This window comes from Mauremys mutica, chromosome 1 (genome assembly GCF_020497125.1).
Source record: "Mauremys mutica isolate MM-2020 ecotype Southern chromosome 1, ASM2049712v1, whole genome shotgun sequence".
In the NCBI taxonomy this organism is placed as follows: domain Eukaryota; kingdom Metazoa; phylum Chordata; order Testudines; family Geoemydidae; genus Mauremys; species Mauremys mutica.
In genome coordinates this window covers 176,455,862-176,478,390 of record NC_059072.1, presented here as the reverse complement: position 1 = coordinate 176,478,390, position 22,529 = coordinate 176,455,862, and the positions used below count along the sequence as shown (strand labels likewise).

The 22,529-nt window shown below is 44.0% G+C and overlaps 1 protein-coding gene across 1 annotated transcript in view; it reads left to right on the top strand.

Moving 5' to 3' along the window:
• The first annotated feature begins 13,003 nt into the window (after positions 1-13,003).
• Positions 13,004-22,529, top strand: part of GABRR3 (gamma-aminobutyric acid type A receptor subunit rho3) — a 49,522-nt gene continuing 39,996 nt past the window's right edge. Inside the window, exons 1-2 of the mRNA XM_044981109.1 lie at positions 13,004-13,149; positions 17,154-17,266. Of these exons, the coding sequence (XP_044837044.1) occupies positions 13,004-13,149; positions 17,154-17,266 (259 nt within the window). The remainder of the gene's footprint in view (positions 13,150-17,153; positions 17,267-22,529) is intronic.

Here is a 22,529-nt window from a genome sequence, read left to right as displayed (position 1 = left end):
AGTAAATATGGCTTTCCCACCTCTAACTTCTATGATTTAGAGACAGTTGAGCCTCTTTTGCAACTTCCTGAACCCTGCTGGATTATTTACAGGGGCAAAAAAACAAAAACAAAACCCTCAGTCGCTAAAGAGACGGATCGTTGTGGGCCTTGAATTTTATTCTTGGTAGCTTCGTGCCCTTGCTTTGTTGTTTGGAGGCTTAAGGTTTGACAATTGTCCTCAGTCCCAGATCCAATTAAAATAAATGAAAGTAAGTAGGCCATAAAAGAAAGAAAAACACGGCATTCCGATAGTGCTACCGAGCAGCAAGCTTACCTTGGTACAAAGAAAATGCTCCGGGAAATGAAGGCTTTCCCTCTGTTCTCATTTTCTTTCCCTCTGCATCGCTGTCAGACCCAGCGAGGGGTATCATTTGCTGAGTGTCTGTCAAAAATCTAGCTAGCCTTTGTCCAGTAGAAAATGTATTATTCACTTCTATAAAAAATGTTGAGGGGCCCATACCAGCTGATTTGGCCCGGGACCCCACCCCACTAGAGACAGCCCAGTGCATGATGGTACAGCCTGTGGGTATGTCTACACTGCAGTTGGTGCATGTAGACATACCTGAGCTAGCTTTGATCTGGATGAAACTAAAAGGCCTATAGTTACTCGGATCACCTTTTTTTCCTTTCTTAAAAATAGGAACTATGTTAGCAAAAGTCGTACGGTACAACCCCTGAGTTTACTGATTCGTTAAAAATTCTTGCTAATGGGCTTGCAATTTCATGTGCCAGTTCCTTTAATATTCTTGGATGAAGATTATCTGGGGCCCCCGATTTAGTCCCATTAAGCTATTCGAGTTTGACTTCTACCTCGGATGTGGTAATATCTACCTCCATATCCTCATTCCCATTTGTCATTCTACCATTATCCCTAAGCTCCTCATTAAAGACTGCGGCAAAGTATTTGTTTAGATATTAGGCCATGCCTAGATTATCTTTAACCTCCACTCCATCCTCAGTGTTTAGCGGTCCCTCTTCTTCTTTCTTTGTTTTCTTCTTATTTATATGGGTATAGAACCTTTTACTATTGGTTTTAATTCCCGTTGCAAGGGCCAACTCTACATGGCTATTGGCCTTTCTCACTTTATCCCTACATGTTCTGACCTCAATAAGGTAGCTTTCCTTGCTGATCCCTCCCATCTTTCACTCCTTGTAGACTTTCTGCTTTTTCTTAATCACCGCTCTGAGATGCTTGCTCATCCAGCTTGGTCTACCACTCCTGCCTATAAATTTTCCCCCCTTTCTTGGGATGCAGGCTTCTGATAGTTTCTGCAACTTTGACTTGAAGTAATTCCAGGCTTCCTCCACCTTTAGAGCCCCAAGTTCTTCAGTCCAATCCACTTCCCTAACTAATTTCCTTAATTCTTTAAAGTTAGCCCTTTTGAAATCAAAAACCCTAGTCCCAGATCTATTTTTGTTTATCCTTCCATTTAGTTTAAACCGAATTAGCTCATGATCGCTCGAAGAAAAGTTGTCCCCTACAACCATTTCTTCTATGAGGGTCCTCACTACTCACCAAAACCAAATCTAAAATGGCATCCCCTCTTGTTGGTTCAGCAATTACTTGGTGAAGGAATCCATCAGCTATCACATCTAAGTAGAGGACTTACCCGTTCATACACAGTGATCAGTGCTAAGAACTAGATACTTCAGAGGCAGATGTGAAACCTCTATAGGGGACAATGAACCTCCACAGTCCCCACAGAGGATATTTCTTCTTAACCCTAGACAGCGGTTTACTTGTCCTAAAACATGAAAGATTTTTATGCCACATAAATTGATGACCTATCTAATGAAATAGTGCATGTTGTTATCTATATACATGATTAAGCCACTTTTTAGAACTTTCTAAGCTTTTGACCTCAATAATATGTTGTGGCAGTGAGTTCCAAGGGTTAAATATATGTAGGATAACTACATTTTTCATTAACTGACCAGAAATGTGTATTGCCCACAAGCTTTTTGGATCTAGAGCCCCTTCCTTCTGCTAGACACTGGTAAAATGGAAGCTGTTGAGCTTTAAAAACCTAGCAAGTTAAAGAAGGGGGGAGCAATGTTTTCAAACATGGGTACTTAAAACTAGATACTGAGATCAGCACACCCAAATATCCATTTGAGGTACCTCTTTCAGCATAGGAGTTGGGCAGCTAGGTTAGGCTGCCAGGATTGAAACTTGGTCCCAGCTTTGTTAAGCTAGTTTAAAGTTCTCTGGAAGTAATCAATGGGAGGAGAAAGACTGGCAAATGTCCACAGTGAGTTATTATTGGTAACTTGTAATGGTGCCTTATGACCACTAGAGACCGGACTTTAATCAATAAACTTCTCTCTCAGTTTTGACTGGAATAGGACAAAAAGGCTGCAGTTCCAAAGCTGAAAGAGATGTATTTTAGTACATTAAACATCCTTGTTCTACTTGTGTTTGTAGGGGTATGTCTACACTACCCGCCGGATTGGGAGGTAGCGATTGATCTATTGGGGATTGATTTATCATGTGTAGACGCGATAAATTCATCCCCGATCGCTTTCCCGTTGACTGCTGAACTCCACAGTGCGAGAGGCGGAAGCAAAGTCCATGGGGAGCCACGGCTGTTGATCCAGCGCCACAAGGACGTGACGTAAGTCATTTTAATTCGATCTAAGATATGTCGACTTCAGCTACGCTATTCTCATATGCCAAATATATTCTTATTTCTTGCACTCTAACATTACAGCCTAAGGATGAACAACAGTGGACGATAAAACTAGAGTGGAGCTATACACGCATAATGTGAAGGGGGAAAAGATACCTGCTTATATACATGATAAATCATCCAAAACTACACTTAGCATGACATCATGGCCCCAGTTAAGTCAATAGGCGCTTTGCCATTGACTTCAGTGGGGCCAGGATTTTTCTTACTCTTGTAAGTCCACAAGTCATTTTCTACACCTTTCACTGTGAAGTATTCGCAACAGACTCCCAGTGCCTCTCACATCACCTGGATGCCTGTTCAGGTGATTTGGGTGGTCAAAAGGGAACAGTAATCTTCCCTCCTTTGGAAAACAGCAGGGAGGATTTACCAAGGGAGGATTTATGTCCGTTTCAGACAACCACCTCTTCCTAATGCTTTCCATGCCAGCTCAGCTCTACATTTCTGCAGCAAAGTAAGTGCTCACTTTATATTTGTTCTGTATATCTGGTTCTAAACCGGGTGGCGACTCACCTGCTAAACCCAGGGTTGAGTACAATCCTTGAGGGGGCCACTTAGGGATCTGGGGCAAAATCAGTACTTGGTCCTGCTAGTGAAGGCAGGGGGCTGGACTCAATGACCTTTCAGGGTCCCTTCCAGTTCTATGAGATAGGTATATCTCCATATTTAAAAAAAATATGGGGGAGGACATAAGGGGTCTTCGTACCCTCTTGCAGCTTGCATAAGGACCAGGAAGAATTTCAACCTCTGAGCTCAAAGAAGTCCTGGGACTGCTCCATCCCAAATCTTCTACAGGTGTAGGGAAGGGGAGGAGACGGACGAGTAAGTGATTGGGCTATACCTTCCCCCTCCCCGCTATGCACCAGCCTTTGCATTGCAGTTGTAGGAGCACAGTCTCTCTGCAGCCAGGAGCTCCAAAAGGCATTTCTGACTCATTGAGACAATAGGTGCTGCCATTTGGGTGGTGGGACTGCACGGTGCTCTTTTACTGTGGGCTGCTTTGGGTATGTCTACACAACAGGTGTGTAGACATTGCAGCTGGGGCTGGAAATCAGGCTGTGATGCTCCCCTTCCCTCCTTGAGCCTGAGCCCAAATGTCTACAGAGCTATTCCTTGTGCCGTAACGCGAGCCTGGCAAGCCTGAGTCTGTAGACCCAGGCTCTGAGACTGGCTGCCATTTGCTTTGTAGACATCCCTAAATGGCACAGTCAATGTGAGGAGCCAAGATTAGAAACCATGCCTTGTCTCCTGAGCATTTAATTTGGGTTAAGTTTAATTTGTCAGGTGTAATGAAATAGATCTGCAAATAGGGGATTGTTGGAAGAAGGTTTAAAAGTTCACTGTGTTACAAGGGACACTTAGAAAGCCTCCCATCCCACTGACCCCTTTATCTGTTACTCAGTCCGCTCACTTTATCCCCAGAATAATCGCGATCAGGGGAATGCACAGGGCCAAAAGGCTGAGGGTTTTTCTCCATAGATCCATCATCACTACTAAGTCAAACTTGCCCATCTGCTTTCACCGTTTGTTTTTGTTGGTGTTTCCCCCTCATTAGTTGTGCCCTCTGCAAAATCATTCAGAGACACTTGAAGAAATGAGCCCTGGAGACAAAAAGCAAACTCTGGAAACTCCCAAAGAGAAGCTGGACAAGTGTGGTGGAGGGTGCAGCAGTGTTATCAGCAAGGAGATAATCAAAGTAATCGGTCAGATTCTGCCTTGATTTACACAGCTGAAGTCAATGGGGTTGTTAGAAGTGTAAGTCAAGGAAGAATTTGGCCCAATGTTTCTCCAGAGATCACCCCAAAATGGATTGTTCCTTAACTGTGGGCAGTACAACTGATATGTTTTACATCTAGAATTCCTAGTGAACAAACTAAATGAGCGGATTTAGGGATAAAATTAATTCAGTGATTGATCTTGCAAAGGCGGAATGATGAAGTGGGGAGTCCCTGGTTTAGAAGCTGTGAGCCTAGTGCTGCAAAATATAAGGGATGAGAGATTTTTTTTTACGGTCCTAATATCAGGTTATATGAAAATGTGCAGCTGCTATAGCTTTGGAATAAGCAGAAGTCCAGATAAGCTTCAAAAGAAAGCAGAAGAGAGGCCTGGAGCCACAAAGGCTCAGCTGACTCACCAACTGGACATAAATGGGCCTCCTTGTATGGGAAAATGGGAGTGATGAGAGTGCAGCTGGATATTGGACTATGAAAATTTGAGGTAGCACTCCTTGTACACTGCAAGGTCATGTTCAGGATCCTCTGTTAAAGATTTAAAATGCCTTTTCAGGTGAGTTCATAGCATATACTAAAAAGTGCAGTGGGCAAATAAAATAAGAAATCGGACAGACTGTAGTTCCAGTTGTAATGTTTTTTACTAGATCTAGAAACTGAATGTTCACCAATGCGAAGAAAAAGAAGACAACAGTATTTGCTGTTGAATTTTCTAGGGTATTGGTCAGTGCTATGAATTTGTAGCTAATTTGGCTGAAGATTTCAAAGACATTCTAGGCCCGATTTTCAGAGGTGCTGAACTCCCACAGGTCCCACTGAAGTCAGTTGGAGGAACAGGTGCTTGTATTTTAGAAAATCATCCTCTGTGTAAGGGCTATGTCCTGATTTGCAATGGTTGAACAATTTTGGGATCTGATCCCCTAGTGCTAATGGAAAGTTTCTGGGGTTTGGGTTAGTAGATTTTGGTTCAGGCCCATCACTAAATGTGTTGTCAGAACAGGGAAGTCATTATGAAAACATGCCCAAGAGAGTATGTTCAAAGTGCTGGACTAGCTTATATATGCTATGTAATAACCCTATTCCTGTGAACTAGATAATCCAAATTTTGGCAAGTTCAGATCCAAGATAAACCCCTACAACTCAGCTTTGGATCCAAAAAGAATACTGCAGTACAAACTTTGTTTTTCTGGGTTTTTTTTGCCATTCTGTCATATGTTTCTTCATAACTTTCCACCTCATATGCTTTTCCACGCACAAGGAAATCACACAGCCCTAACATCAGCTACTTCCGCTGGCTTGAGTAGTTTACCAGATGTTTAGCTTTGGGCTAGATTTTGCTTTCAGTGGACAATGCAACATACTTATGATGTGGAAATTTGATTTGGACACAAGGACCAGTAAGCTGCTAACAAAACCAATCTTCAATATCAAGATACTATTCAGAACCATCATCTCGCAGGAGATTTGAACCAGGCTACCTATCAGCCTGCCAGAAACTTGATGTTTTTGCCTCTCAAGGTATAAACAGCTGAGATTTTAATTGTGATGTGAGGTTGATTACCTATCAGAAACTATACAGGGTTTTTTTTTTGATGTTACTATTTCTATTTCAGCAGTGCCTAAGAAGTTAAGACCGCCATTATACTATGTATTGTACAAACACAGACCCTGCTCCAAAGAGCTCACCGTTTTTATAATCAAACGGAGGCCCTTTTTCCCCTAGCTTTATAATTCTGTTCTGTTCCATTCAGGTTCTCATACTGTACCCGTCACTATCTTATCAGATTTGTTACCTCAAACACTTAAAGACATAGGGTAGATTCACCACTGCCTTGTCCCTTGTTTAGTCATATACACCTGCATTGCACAAGGGTAAAGGACTATACAAGGCACCGGACATAAGAATCAAGCGAAGCGGGCCCATAAAGTACAGTGACTGATGCAGTCTTTCGTGTGTAGAGATTGGAAATTAAATCAGTAATCAGCACTATAAAACGAGTGTTCACAGTGGATATTCCTGTTCCCTAGAGTCTATTATGGGAGCGGCAGGCACATGGCACCATCCTCTTACTGAGAGTGTATAGTGCATACCCATAGAATCATAGAACCTTAGGCTTAGGGCAGGTCCATACTCACCGCGCGGGTCGACGCGGTGAGTTCGACTTCTCGGAGTTCGAACTATCGCGTCTGATCTAGACGCGATAGTTTGAACTCCGGAAGCGCCGCGGTCGACTCCGGAACTCCACCACCGCGAACGGCGGTGGCGGAGTCGACCTTGGAGCCGCGGCGTTCGACCCCGCCACGTCTGGACGGGTAAGTCAGTCGAACTAGGGTACTTCGAATTCAGCTACGCTATTCGCGTAGCTGAACTTGCGTACCCTAGTTCGACCCCCGCCCTTAGTGTAGACCAGGCCTTAGATGGGACCACAAGGGTCTTCATATAATGATATATATTTACCAGTGATTACAACAAGGGTATCAACTAAGATATTTCTCAAGGGTGACAGAGTTCGAGGAAGTACTTCATATACTATGGGATTCCTACTGTAAATTGCAATCATATATCTGTAAGGATTGGCTCTTCATCTGTGTTTCTATAACTACCACAATGTTACCCCAGTCCTGACTGTGGCCTTGGGATGTAATCATAATATAAATGGTAAATACTATGTGCTAGATCTGTTACCATAGAAAGACTAAAGCTACCTGTCCCCTGTGTCTCTCCATCGCACTATCACGTGTGGAATTGTCACCTTGGTTCATTCTTTTTCTGTGCTGGCACTACCATAGGTTGATAATCATGTTTTGCCCTGTTCTTTAAGGCTTAATTTGCAATATTTTCCCCACGTACGTTACACTATGATTTAGAGGCATCAGAGAGATGAAGTGTCATTGCAGATAACTCCTCCCTCCTTTCCCCTCATGGTGCCTCATCCAGTTTTGTGTGAATAGAGTGCAGTTATACACAGCTCCCTTTCAGGATTTACAGTGACTTGGGCAGTACACCTCTACCCCGATATAACACAAATTTGGATATAGAGCGGTAAAGCAGCGCTCCAGCGTGGCTATACTCTCCGGTGGATCAAAGCAAGTTCGATATAATGCGGTTTCACCTATAACGCGGTAAGATTTTTTGGCTCCCGAGGACAGCGTTATATTGGGATAGAGGTGTATGTGCCCGATTTACAGAGTGTTGAGCACCCACAACTTCAGCTGACTTCAGTAGGTGCTACAAGTGTTCAGCACATCTGAAAATTCAGGCACTCTAGTGTCCGTTTTGTCCAACGCTGGAATTTTTTCATCCTGTTTCTCTAATCACTGTCAGAACCTGCTCCACTTCATGATTTGCTATTGATGGGGACCTCTAGCCCCCAGTCTGCAGCTACCTGCAACACTTTCAGTTTTTGTGTATCACTGGAAGGCACTTCATGCCTTGGTATCAGTTGGTTTCATTTTCTTTGTTTCTTTTTGGAGGAGCTGTGTAAGGCTGCTCTTTTGTTCTAGAGTTGCTATTTTACACTGTCTTGTCCTTGAAAGCTAAGCATTAGAAGCTTGGCATGGGGAAGAGTGAAGGGATAAAGTTAAGAAAACATTGTAATGGTAGCAGAGAGCCAGATGGTCTATTTTAATTGTTTGTGTATAAACACAAAGACACACTAATAGCTAGCCCATTACAAGCACAGTCCATTATCTTGCATTTATTTCTCTTCAAAGAAGACTCCTCTTAGGATTCATTACTGCCAAATGCACAGGAGATTAACCTGTTTTCTTAATGGTAATGTATATTGATATTCTAATCTGCTCTGTATAATATTGTCCTACACAGAGAAAATGAGAATAACTCTATTATGAAGAATTCTTTTGCTGGTGGTGATGTCTGATTCCCTTCTTAATGTACACAGGGGTTGAAAGTGGGAGCTCCTCTGTTGACAACTTCACGTTGCTGGACTCCCTTCTGAAGTCTGCATTTAAGTGATGGTTGAAGCTGTATATTGGTCATGATTAATTCTTGAAAATATCACAGTTGAGACATGGTGGGAGGGATTTTTAGAAATGCTTATCCCAGTCAAACTCTGCTTCCATTGGAGCCAACAGTAGAACTCCCACTGACTTTAATGCAGGGGTTCTCAAACTGGGGGTTGAGACCCCTCGGGGTCACGAGGTTATTATATAGGGGGGTCACAAGCTGTCAGCCTGCACCCCAAACTCCGCTTTGCATCCAGCATTTATAATGGTGTTAACTATATAAAAATGTGTTTTTAATTTATAAGGGGGGTGGGTCACACTCAGAGGCTTGCTATGTGAAAGGAGTCACCAGTACAAATATTTGAGAATCACTGCTTTAATGGGTACTGAGTTGGGCCAGCACTGAACACTTATGAAATTCCCCCAAGGGCTCTTTTCAGAACCACAGAGCAGTGAGTAGGTATTCACTGCACTGTGGTGCAGAAAAGCCAAAAGTTGGTCTGCAAAGCCAAATGGCACCTTGTTACCACTTCCCAGTTGAGGGAATCCAGAGTCCATCCTTCAACAGGAGGCTGGATGAACTGCATTTTGGAAGACAGGAACTCAGGGTGCAGACTCTTCTAGCAGGCCAGTCATTTTTCAAAGTCAGCTGGTATCTCTTCACCATGTTCCAGGGCGAGGAACTCTGAGTTCATCCTTTCCCAGCAAGTCTGCCAGCAGGGCCGGCTCTAGACCCCAGCGCGCCAAGCGCGCACTTGGGGCGGCGTCCTGCGGGAGGGCGGTAGGTGGCTCCGGTGGATCTCCCGCAGGCATGCCTGTGGAGGGTCCGCTGGTCCCGCGGCTCCGGTGGACCTCCCGCAGACGTGCCTGCGGGAGGTCCACCGGAGCCGCAGGACCAGTGGACCCTCCGCAGCGGGAGGTCCACCGGAGCCACAGGACTGGCGACCGCCAGAGCGCCCCCTGCGGCGTGCCGCCCTGCTTGGGGTGACGCAAATCCTAGAGCCGCCCTTCTCTGCCAGGGAAACAAAAACAAAAGAAAAAAGACAAATAGCAATAATATATTTTAAAGCACATCTGATCAACACACACACATCATCCCCAGTTCTCTGTTAGCTACATAGTCTCCCTATCCAATATCAGATCGAATTCAAGGTTCTTCATGGGATGGGTCCACAAGACTGGAGATCCCCTCTCTCTCCTGCTCGCTGGGAACCACAGAATTATCTGTGAACACAGTCAGATTGCTGGGATTGGGAAGCAGAGCTTTCTTGCTGGTTGTCCCATAGCTATGGAACTCCCTCCTCACAGAAAGGAGAATTACTACAAATTTTATCACCTTCAGGACTAAGTGTAAGGCCCACCTCATTCATCACAATGCCTTTCTCACAATAACACCAGCCCTTGCAAATAATAAATATGAAAGATCGGTATAAAAGTAAATGGAAGAAGGGTTTAAATAACACTTAATGTTTGCTTTGAGGAGGAGGAAGAGAAACCCAAAACACCTCAGTTTGGTTTTCTCTGTAATTTTATCAGGTGCTCAGGCAAACTGGGTATGAGATAGATTAGACTAGGCAGATTAATGAGGGTAGGTTACTCTACCCCGAGTAACTCCTACATAAGTTTATTAAATATTATTTATTTTCCTTTGTGTAACAGAAGTAACAGGATAGCTCTATGACACCTACTTAGGTTTCTATATATTGGAGTTAACTTGATATTTTCCTTATTTTTGGCTTAATTATAACTCTTACAAGAGAGGAGGTACATTACCTGAGTGGTGGGATCTGGCAATCTGATCTCTGTGGAAGGCAGATATTGTCAGATGTTCTAGAAGACGCATGGAGAAGGATGTCCCATGCTACACCTGTACGGTGGGGGTAGCCAGTTCTCCTACCAGTGTAGCCATACTAGCCTTGCTCCATCCAGAAATCCCACATAGAGGTACCCCACTTTTAGCCCCTGTGTTGGCGCCCAGACTCCGATCCCAGTTTATCTTGCAGCGAGGGTTAACAATAGGATAGAAACTTTGATCTAGGCCATCAGTTTGAACCTGGTTCAGATCAATAGTGATTGAGAGGGCGGGAGGATATTTTCAAAGATATGGAAGCTTGGCACTTAGCTGCCCAACTGAACACCAATAGGAGTTAACTGTCCTTTGTGCCTTTGAAAATCTCCCTCTAGAAATCATGTCTGTCTAATGGGTCATTTACAGGGCTAAGTGCAATGAGTTGGTAACTCCAGTGAACTTCCTTGTGGATGGATGCCCGTATCCCAAATACCACCATCACAACGGGCCTACTTGTTAGCAATCTCAGCAGAGAAGCCATGGAGATTGTACTGTATTCTCACACCTAGAGTTGTTCATAGGGGTCAAGGTTATGACACATGGGTGGGGAGCAGTGCTGGGAAACTTGAATTACTGCTGCGCTGTTCTGTTGATGAAGAATTGCAGTTTCCCTGACCTTCACTCGGGCACCTTTCATGAGTGTTTCACTTTGTTTTATAAGGAAAAATAAATTAAATACATGGTGTGTTGATTCTGATGGCGCAGAGTTTGCTGATAGCTTGAAAGGGATGACGCTAATGTGTATTGGTTACATGGTGGGATCCATTATTGCCCTCCGTTAAACCAGTGGAAAGACTCATCAGCTTCAATGGAAGCAGGGACAAGCCCATTTTACTGCTTAACAAAATATCCTGTGATGCACTGGATGTGATCTGCTATGATACAGCCAGGGCAGAAAGAAATGATTGAAAAAAATTAAAGTTAAATCTTTTTTAAAATTATGCTTTGGTTAAAAAATACATAGAAATGATGTACAAAATCTTACTACAGTAACAGAAAGTAGAATTTTTTCAGTATTTTTATGGATGATAATATGTTGATATATTTATCATCAAATTATGGGTAACAAAAGTTTCTTCGATCTTACCCATGGTTGTGTCCTATATATTTATTATAAAGTGAAGAGATAGCTGCTTCCAAAACAAAAAAAAAAGGGAATTTCCAAATTTCAGATTCAATGCCAAAAACATTGACACAAGAGTTGTTGTGGATTGGTCTCTTCTCAACAGGTTACACTGCCCAGAATTAATTATATTTCTCCAGTCAAGATTAGGGTTGCCAACTTTCTAGTCCCACAAAACCAAATATCCTAGTCCCACCCCTTCCCTGAGGCCCCACCCCCTGCTCACTACATTTCCCCTCCTTTGGTGGCTGGCTCTCCCCCACCCTCACTCACATTCACTGGGCTGGGGCAGGCGGTTGGGGTGCAGGAGGGGGTGAGGGCTCTAACTGGGGATAAACCAGAAACCAGGGGTTCAGGGTGTGGTAGGGGACTCTGGGCTGGGGCAGGAGGTTGGGGTGTAAGGGGGGAGGGCTCTCATCCAGGGGTGTAGGCTCTGGGGTGTGGCCGGGGATGAGGGGTTTGGGGTGCAGGAGGGGGCTCTGGATTTTGGGGGGTGTTCAGGGCTGGGACAGGGGTTGTGGCTTGGGATTGGGGTGCGGGCTTACCTCCGGTGGCTCCCAGTCAGGTGCGCAGTGGCGTGGGCTAAAGCAGGCTTCCTGCCTGTCCTAACTCTATGCTACGATCCAGGAAATGGCCAGCAGGTCCAGGTCCTAGGCAGAGGTGCGGCAGGTGCTCTGGGCGCTGTTCTCGCCTGCAAGCACCGCCCTCACAGCTCCCATTGACTGTGGTTCCTGGCCAATGGGAGTGCAGAACTGGTGCTCAGGGCAGAGGGAGTGCGTGGAGTCCCGTGGCCCCCACCGCTGGAGCTGGAGCTGGAGCTGCTGGCCGCTTCTGGCACACAGCATGGAGCCAGGACACTTAGGGACTAGCCTGCCTTAGCTCCGCAGCACTGCCAACCGGACTTTTAACGGCAGTGCTGACTGGACCCGCCAGGGTCCCTTTTTGACCAGGTGTTCTGGTCAAAAACCGGACACTGTGCTTGCTACCCTGAATCACAAAAGCAAATAATGTCAGTAATCTGTGGCACAAACACTGCTTACTCAATTAATGAAATATTTTGATCTGTGTAGAAAATTATTTTGATGATATATACAGTAACTAAGATTAATTTAGTGACCTTGTCTCATTAAGCACAGATTTTTATAGGACAATGAAAGATTTTTATATGGTGTTGTGTGGGATTAAGGGGGATTAAATGTTTGACATCACTCTTTTGTCTGCACAGGGCTGCATTTGCTTTATCACCCACTCAGTAAGCTCTCATTCGACTAAGAACCTACCCTGAAAGAGTGGAAGCAATGGCACAAACAGAGAATCAACAAAATAAGTGGTTATATGTATTACATTTCTAAAGACAAACTGCAGCTGCTTGACAGCAGGTACCCTAGTATGTGGATTTTAAGGAATTTTTGCAATTTGCTAGAATAAAAGGAGAGCTCAGAGAGGAAATCTAAACTGGGATGCCTTTGACTTCTGTTTTCAGTGATGCCTCGTTATACCTGCATCCTCTTTATGGTATGCTGTCTCTAAATAACAGGACCACTAAAAGTGAAAGGTCATTGAGGTGGATTGGTTGAATCCATTGCATTTCTGTTTTGGTAGACATGGTCCTGGTAATAAAACTGCTGCTCCTCACCTGCCTCTGGCCAACAGCTGCACTAACCAGTGTCAGTTCTCAAAGTGATCATCATCATCGTTTTCATCATCATCATCATCAACAGAAATGCTCATCCATGAAGAAACATAACAGGTAATCTGTATCCCCTGGCTCACGGCTGCCCTTCTGCTAATAAATGTTGTGTGTCTGTCACCAAACCTAAGAAGGCATTTTCTTTGTTCAGAGTCCTACTTGACTGGTCTTTGTGTTCGTAGAGCACTTAGCACAGTGGGGTCCCAGTTTTGACTGGGGCATTTGGGTGCTCCCATGAGACAAACAGCAATTATATTTTATAGTAACGTTTCCATCACTGATCATTCTGTATTGTGATTATAAATACTTATATAATATGTGTGTGTGTGTATGTGATCAGTTAGATAATGTTTGTACAACTCTTTGGAAAGCACCACATAAGAGTTAAGTATTGCGATTACTGTATTACTGTCAACATACAGTTGTTCAAGTGTTTCAGTTTTTTTCTACCATCAGAAACAAGTTCATACCTAAAGTTGGGTTTATACTATCGTTATTACGTTATCTTGATTGCACTAAATATCAGTGTAATAACGACTGTATCCAGATGCTTTTTTTCAACAACAGAATAAAGCTAGTTTAAGTAGGTTTTCATTTTAATCATGTTACAGTATGTTACTCTTCTGGAATATCGTTATCTGCAACACTTTATTTATGGAATTATTCCACGTCTAACTGCAAATCCCAAAGCTTAAGCGGTTTAATATATTTTATTTAGTTTTTAGTTGGGATTATTTCATCTAACTATTACAGTGAAAGGCAGGCTTTAAAAATATGAGGTTTTCTCCTTTGCCTTTCTTCATCAGCGTGGCTGCTTTAAAAGAAAAAAAAAAGTGACATAAAGCCTTTTGCATTTAAGTTTCTGGGTGAAATGGCTTTCCACCGCCCCCCCAGCAACTGTTGGTATAGATCAATTTCATATCATACATGTAAGGCCTTTGAATGTGTTTACATTATAATATATAAATAAAAATGCAAGATCTCAATCTACTGCCGATAATAACCCAATCCATCAAAATTCTGCCTTATCGTGAAAGCATGAGAAATTTTGATAAATATTTAAATTTATGGGAGGAAGAAAGGGAAGACGATTGTTTCCCCATATTCTGAATGCATAGCATTGTGTAATAATGGACAGCACGGGACTTGTAGCCTATTCATGTCATGCCATATGTTGATAAAGTACAGCATTGAACTCCTCTGGCAGCTGCACCTCCTCTGAATCATTGAATTTCCTGCTGAATTTGTGTATAAGAAATACATGGTAGTGGAAGCAATCATAACTTAATAACTGAGGTGCATGGAAAAGATGCACATCTCAGGGAACTAGTAATGACTCGTCTTTAAGTCACAGGTTCAAATCCAGTCCAAGCCAAGCAGACCTGAAAGTTCTGACTGTTCAGCAGTCTGTCTGAAATGAACTGAATATCTAGGAGTCATCACCACTGGACTCATTGTCCATTAAAAAAAAGAATCCCGCAATCAAAATGGGAAATCACTGGTACTTTGTTAGTCGTGCAACTAGGAGAAGAGCTGCATGGGAATGGAGACTGACCTACTGTCTGACACCTCAAGGTGGTCCTTGCTCATCTGAGTTGAGAAATGTTGGTAGGGAGATGAGAGAGATGTGTATACTACGGTTCCCTCTCCTTGTCCTGCTCTGTGAATAGCAGACTTGAGTTTCTGGCTGTTGATCCAGTATCCACCACTGGCATAACAATTCACAAAATGGGAGGGGGTCTGGCAGTGGGAATGTGCATCCACAGTAGAATCCTGCTTGACATACTGTACAGACCTGTGGCCGTATGACTGCAACAATATTTGGTGCTAATATAACGTCTTTGGTTTCAAAGAGCTTTACAAACATTAACTAATTAATCCACATGAAACTCCTGATGAGGTAAGCAAGATAAAAGGGAGAAGTATGTCAACATTGACCTCCATACAAAGAGAAGGGTGTTGGAGAGGAATTCCAGGACCAGATCCTCAGCCGGTGCAAATTGACGTAGCTCCCTTGAAATCCATGGAGTTAGCAGATATACACCCACTGAGGATCTGGCCTCAAATGCTTGTATTCTATAGACCACTTGCAACATTAAGTGGAATTGGGACTAGACTGCAGGTTCCAAGCCATGGAGGATCCCAGAGCTTAGCAGCTGCAGAGCAGCATTTCTACAGAAAGGAGCCAAATGCATTTAATTTTTCTTTGTTTGATTCTCTTTGGCATTATTTCTGAAGGGGGCATTATCTCCAGTCCATTTCTACAGGGCCTAACTTTCCAGCAACCTCTTTTTCCGCCTGGGGAAATCCCTTTCAGCCTGCACTAGGATTATTAGGGACACTGCCGACAGATGGCCTTGGTTAAATGAGTGGCCTTTTATAAAGAATCTCATGTGAAAATGTTACTTAACCTACAACTTTCACTGGTTTAATAGAGTAACCCACTTCCCCATCCAAAGCTATTTGTCTGCATTCTCTCGCAAAGAAGATTTTAAAGTATTAACCAAAAGTACACGAGAAAGAGATTATTCTTAGTCCATTTCCTACAATAAAGAACAAAACATTTTGACTGTCAAAATATTATGCTTTTTGCATTAGTGAATACAGATTTGACTAAACACATTGAAAAATCCACTTTATGAGTGGCAGAAAGGTACATTTGCAGCACATGATTCACAGTAACTGCATGTGGCTTCCTATTGTTCTGTCTTTGCCTACCACACGAGTGTCCTGGTCTATGATGAGGGCTCCTAGTGGGTATGGTGATAAAAATAATAAATAATAACTGATCAAGCTTCTTAACATTCTTTTAACATTGATATTTTTATCCTGTAATTTCCTGGGTTTTCTTTAAAAAAAGAAAAAGAGGAAAACAAATTCTATTATGTGCCACTAACATTATTTCTCTGCCTCCCCATCAAAAAAAGGGGGTTGAACCCTGAACTTTCAGCAGAGACTTCTACCACGCCAGAGTAATTACAATAGCTGGGAGCAGCCTCTGTAAGCCAGCCACTGGTGGAGGACATGTAACACACTGAAACAGTGGAAACATATGCGGGAGTAGTCACGCTTTGCACACAGCATAGCCAAACTAAGATTCAAAACATTCTTTCTGAGAGACAGTGTGGGTGAGACATGAGTCTGCCACGTTAAAGACTTAAGTTCTGTTCCCAGCTTGCGTAATTTTTTGGTGAGGTCTGAGCCTTTGCTTAATAAAAAGTGTTGTGAAGGGACCAGAATTTTAACACCAGTCTCTAAATATGAGTCTAGAATGTATGGTGTCCTGATTCCAGCAACAACAGGAAAAGGATCATCTATGTTGTCTGTGTTCCTTTTGGAGGTTCAGCGGTGTAGGGCATGCTGAGATGGTGCCATGCACAGTGCTAATGGAGTGTTGGCTAGTTTTGGCATTAAATCTAAGAATGAGCTGTAGTAAGCAAAATACAAATTGGAAATGCTGATTTCTTTTCAGCTCCTAACTTGGCCAAATCTGAATGATTTATTTAAGGAGGACACCAAAAGGCACCTCCCTGACCCCAGGATTATCTCACTGCCAAATTTCAGAGTCCTGCTGCAAACCATTGAGACATTAGAGCTCTTTAAAAATAATAGAAATGTTATCATGAAGAGTGTTGAGCAACCACTCCCCCAGTAATACATATGACTTAGTATGGCATGCATTAAAGCTGCAAACATATTATGTTATTTCCAAACAGGATTAGAAGGTATCTGGGTGAAAACTAATGTATCAGTTTCTTCAACAAGTATTTATCTATCTTGGATACAGTCTCTCCCACACCCATAGATGCAACCTCCGAGGGGATAGAAGGGGACGTGTGTCCCACTCCCAACTTTTTATATCTTATTGATGTTCTCCCTCAATACAGTTGCCCTGTGCATTTTCACTCTGGGTCTCTCCCCTCCCCATTTTCACTAATTTTTTCTCATGTGGTTGTGTCACTGCCCACAATCCAGTAATCTAGTCATTTCATCTAATTTAATCATCGTTGTGAATGTCAGTCAGTACAATGAAGCTCCTGACTTGATTGTTTTTTAAAACACAGCAAACGAGAAATTAAAATGAGGAAATTAGACAGCACCAAAGTACGTCCACTAAAGTCCGAGCAACTTCTCCGCATAGATGACCATGACTTTGCAATGAGACCTGGATTCGGAGGTGAGCAGCCAGCTGCATTAACATTTCTATACTATTTAATAGTTTCTTCTTGCCCTATAAGCTGCCAAATCCGTGCCCAGCAAGGTCATGTAAAAATGAAATGTCAGGTTTAACAGATTTTTCCCTTCTTGGCTTAAACTAAGAAATAGTTTACGACAAAAGACAATTTTTGTACTTTGCACAACGGTAATAAGAGTTGCCAAATTATCTACTCACAGCTTAGTAATTTTTTATCTTTACTGTTACAGATAGAATTCTATTATCAAAACATTGCATTAACATATCCCCCTAAAACTGCGCTGTCTAGTAGCAATTAGCAAATTCCTGAAACTCATCAGATTTGTTTTGAAGTTTTTAAGCAAGTTACCAATTCCTGAGTATATTGAGTTAGCATGAAGCACTGAATTGAAAAAAAAACAACCTTATATTTTTGGTTTATTGGCCCTTGGACTCCGGTGTTATTGGTTTGCATGATTATTTCTTCCCTGTTTAATTACATTATATGTGAATAAAAAAGGTATCATATGGGATGCTCCCTAATTTGGATATCCCATGAGATGGCCAGTTTCTGCCACTGGATACACATTGACATGTCCCTTTGAAGTTGAGGCATGACATACCTATGAATTACAGATTTTGGCCCTACATTATTACACTAAAATCGAGAAAGCTGCCTTGCTAAAAGGCTTTTGTGAACCAGGGTCAGCAGTTCTGTGATCGTGATTCATCGAAACGGGCTGGCCCGCTCCATATTATGAATACAAAATAAAATATACAAGGACAGATTCTCAACAGCTGTAAATAGGCATAGACTTCAGAGAAGTCAATGGCTGTAGGCCTATTTACACTAGCTGATAACGTGGCCCACAGTATGCAAATCATGGAAACTGCCAGTAGCTAATCAGAACTATGTACTTGCAGTGTGTATAGCTGGCTATAGTGGGAGTAGTTTTTTGGAAGAAGTGCTGCACAGAATGCAGTGTTATTTAAGTTGGCCTTTGTAACAGCACATGCTGGCTAAAGGCAGCCCCCAGGCCCAACATTCCTATTACTGTCTTTAAAGCACTCTGGGGGGTTGTAGTTCCTGGATGGATTAATAGGAACTGCAGGCTACAGCAAGAAATGCTGGGAAAGGGCTATAAATATGCTCCCCTTAGCTCCATGAAAAAGAGACCTAGAGAAAGAGAGTAGCAGCACCACCCACCACTGTTACCCGTCAGCAACTGGGTCTGAGCAAGATCTAGGGTGGGGCTACCAACAGAGAAGGAGCGTGGGATGGGCTGTAATGAAGAAGCCTGGAAAAGAGGGAGCGAGAAGGCCTAAGAGGCAGACAGACAAGCAAGCAAATAACTCAGGGGCTGTGGGATGGGAAGGAAGAGTGAAGTGGGAATGTCTGAGGCTGGAGCAGATGGCTACTTTATTGTTTAGGGCCTCAGGGCCATGGGCATCATTTCAGAAAAATTCTAGGGGGGCCAAAGTTGTGTCAGCGTACAGAACATTATATGTGATGTATTATATCTTGCAAAGGCTGGGGGCGGGGGAGGGGAGCATATAGACCAATGAAAAGTCTGTGGGAGGCCAAACAAAGATCTGAGCAAGGGCAACAGTCTGCCCCGCCTCATAGCAAATGATGCCCCTGCTCAGACTGAAGGCTTTGGCAGAAGGAGAACATGGGCCCACCTATGCCTCAGCACGGCCTCCAAGAAGCAATGTGCTGATACCCCTGTAACCAGTTGGTTGTCTCAGAAGGGGAAAAGTTCCCATGGTCCCTGGAAGGAGGGTTGTGGCTCAGAAAGCAAATCGAGTGAAGGCTTTTTGTTTGGACATTTTCCAGTGGGCTCTTGTTTACCTTGGGAAAGGAGGGGTATTTTCTGCCAGCTGGAGGTCTAAAACTATCCCTGACATGGAGAGGGAGACTTCCAGCCAACAGGGAACCTGAGGCACAGCCATATCCTGAAAGGAAAGACTCAGGCCTTGGCTACACTGGCGCTTTACAGCGCTGCAACTTTCTCGCTCAGGGGTGTGAAAAAACACCCCCCTGAGCACAGCAAGTTACAGCGCTGTAAAGCGCCAGTGTAAACAGTGTCCCAGCACTATAAGCTAATCCCCACGGGGAGGTGGAGTACCTGCAGCGCTGGGAGAGCTCTCTCCCAGCACTGGCACCGCGACCACACTCGCACTTCAAAGCACTGCCGCGGGAGCACTCCCGTGGCAGCGCTGTACAGCTGCAAGTGTAGCCATACCCTAAGCAAGTCTTGCTTTAATAAGCAGGATTTGGCCCATGACATGCAAACTGGATGTGGGGCAATGAAAATCTCCTGGTCGTGGTGGACTGGATAGCTCAGGGGATTGTTAAAGATTGCTGACTTAAATCCAGAATATCATTACTGTCTGATGGCCGGCTAGTGGTCTTGGTCCATTTTCCAACAGGCAAGTCTCCTTATCACAATAAAACCCCACCATGATGTTCGCTGAAAGCTATTTCTGAAAGACAGGCGAAGCTAGTAATCTGAAATGTATCAGTCAATGGCTTTGCAAGTTACCTCGGTGTCCCTCCCTCCTGCTTTTCCACTCAAGGAATTGTAATTTATGGAAATGCCATCTATGGAAGGAAAAAGCATTTCCATGACAGCAGACAGCTCTCTATGAAGTACTCTATACAGCTCTCTGGAGAAAGGTAATTCTGTTTCACAGAGGATTTTGATATTTCAAAATCTGATTTTGTTACAATTAGGAACGAAAACCAAAAATGCCTAAGTGCTCTGGGAAAGGGGATGGAGCCACAGCTCTGGGACACTACACCTGGCTAGCTACAGATCCTGGATTCCCCGGATTCCCCAGCAGTCCACAAACATTTCAGTTTAGCCAAATCTGCAAACGTCAATGAAACAATGTTTTGTCGGAATTTTTCCAGCCAGCTCTAGTACAGTTTCACAGGGCCATTCCACAAATCAGTATTTCTGGTGTGAGTACAAACTGCTTTCAGAATGCACGTTTTAATTTTTTTCACAGGAAGCATTTCTTTTGGTGCCTGGCAGCTTTGTTTTCGTTTATGTCGGTCCTGTCCTCTTATTATCACATGGCTAGTAATAGGCCCTGATCCAGTGCCCAATGAAGTCAGCTGGAGTCTTTACATTGACTTCAGTGGGTATGGATGATCATATTGCCATGGGTGAGTACGTGCATACTCAGGTGAGGAAGATGGTAATTTATCAGCCAGTGGATTTGCAAATATCAGATTACTAGTTATACCTCTGTCTTTCAGAAGTAACTTTCAGCAGAACAAGGAGTCAGCTGTATCTCCCTTCCCCACTAACATCCACAAGAAATAGTGAAGTGGGTAGCAACATAGCTGCCATATCTTCCTGTTCAGAGGTTTCCCAAATCTTCACAAGAGGGCTGTTAATATCTAGAATAGTACTGCCTGCAATTTCTATAATGCTAAATAAGAGTAACACTCAGAGGCTATGGGAATTTCTAAGAGTAACAGATGAAAGTTTCAATAAAATGATCTTTGGCCCTGATTCACTCTTCGCATTATTCTTTGTTATATGCTGGTGTAACCCCATTGAAATCAATGGGGACAGGCACGGACCCTGAAAGCCCAGGCTGCTGCGGAGCTAGGTGGGCGAGCTGGCAGGAAACCAGGCAGGTTTGGAAGCCTGTTTGGGTTCCATCAGACTTCAGTGGGGTTATGCCAGCAAAACATGGAGTAACGCAATGGGGAATCAAGGCTTCATTGGTAGTTAATACACAGTTGTGACATCACCAAAAGGGCCAAGCCTCAACTAACCAATCAGAACATGACTTTGGATAGGGTACTGTGACAAAGTCCCTCTTCTACCTTGGTGGGTCCTGCGCTTCTTGGCGGATTTGCTCACCTCAGTGATCTTCCCCTCTGGTGGAACCCACAGTCTGGATCAACAACTCCTCCAGCAGCACACCCTCTCAGTCTCAGCTCCTTGTGCCTCTTGCTCCCAGCTCCTCACACACACTTCTCTCCTCTGGCTCCTTCCCCCTAGACTGGAGTGAGCTCCCCTTTTTATACCAGGTGCCTTGATTAGCCTGTCCTGATTGGCTGCAGGTGCTCCAATCAATGTAGCTCTCTCCGGTGCCTTCTAGAAAGTTCTTAATTGGCCCCAGGTGCCTTGATTAGCCTGGAGCAACTGCCATTTTGGTTCCCATGGTACTAGGGATTTGCTTAGCCTGGAGCTAACATACCTGCTCCTCAGTACTTTCCTGTAGCCATCCGGCCTTGCTCCATCACATATCCCCCCCCTCTGCTCAACACCATAGGGTTGGGCAACTTGGGACGCCAGGCAGTGTGCTCGTGAAAGACCATCAGCGTTGCCGTGGTGGCATCCAGCCCTATGCCGTATACGGAACTGGAATGGTTGGAGGGATAAGAACCACCTGGTGACCCTTGCATTCTTCTCCCTGTTTCTCTGCATCCATTGAAGGGGTGCATGGTCCGTCACAAGAGTAAACCGTCGGCCTAAGAGGTAATAACGCAGCGTCTCCATGGCCCATTTGACAGCAAGGCATTCTTTCTCGACTACTGCATACTTCTGTTCTCGTGGGAGCAGCTTTCTGCTTAGGTAGAGAATCGGGTGTTCTTCATCTCCAATCATTTGTGACAGAACTGCCCCCAACCCCACCTCAGAGGCATCTGTCTGTAAAATAAATTCCTTGGTAAAGTCCGGGGCTATGAGTACGGGGTCATTACAGAGGGCTGTCCGAAGGTCTACAAACGCCCCTTCTGCAGCGTCGGTCCACTTCACCATGTCTGGACCTCGAGCCTTCACCAGATCCGTTAGAGGACTTGCCCTACTGGCGAAGTGGGGAATAAACCGTCGGTAGTAGCCTACCACGCCTAGGAATGCACGGACCTGCTTCTTCCGGGTCGGCCGGGGCCAGTTTTGAATCGCTTCTAGTTTATTAGTTTGGGGCTTCACTATACCTCTTCCTACAATATATCCCAGGTACCTAGCCTCTGCTAGTCCTATGGCACACTTAGCAGGATTAGCGGTGAGGCCAGCCCGCCTTAAGGTGCGTAGCACTGCCTCAACTTTCTCCAAGTGGGTTCCCCAGTCTGGCGTATGGATGATGACATCATCTAGGTATGCAGCTACATAACTAGTATGGGGGTGCAGCAGCTTATCCATGAGGCGCTGGAATGTGGCTGGGGCCCCATGTAACCCAAAAGGGAGGACAGTGTACTGGAATAGCCCATCAGGGGTGGAGAACGCTGTCTTTTCTTTAG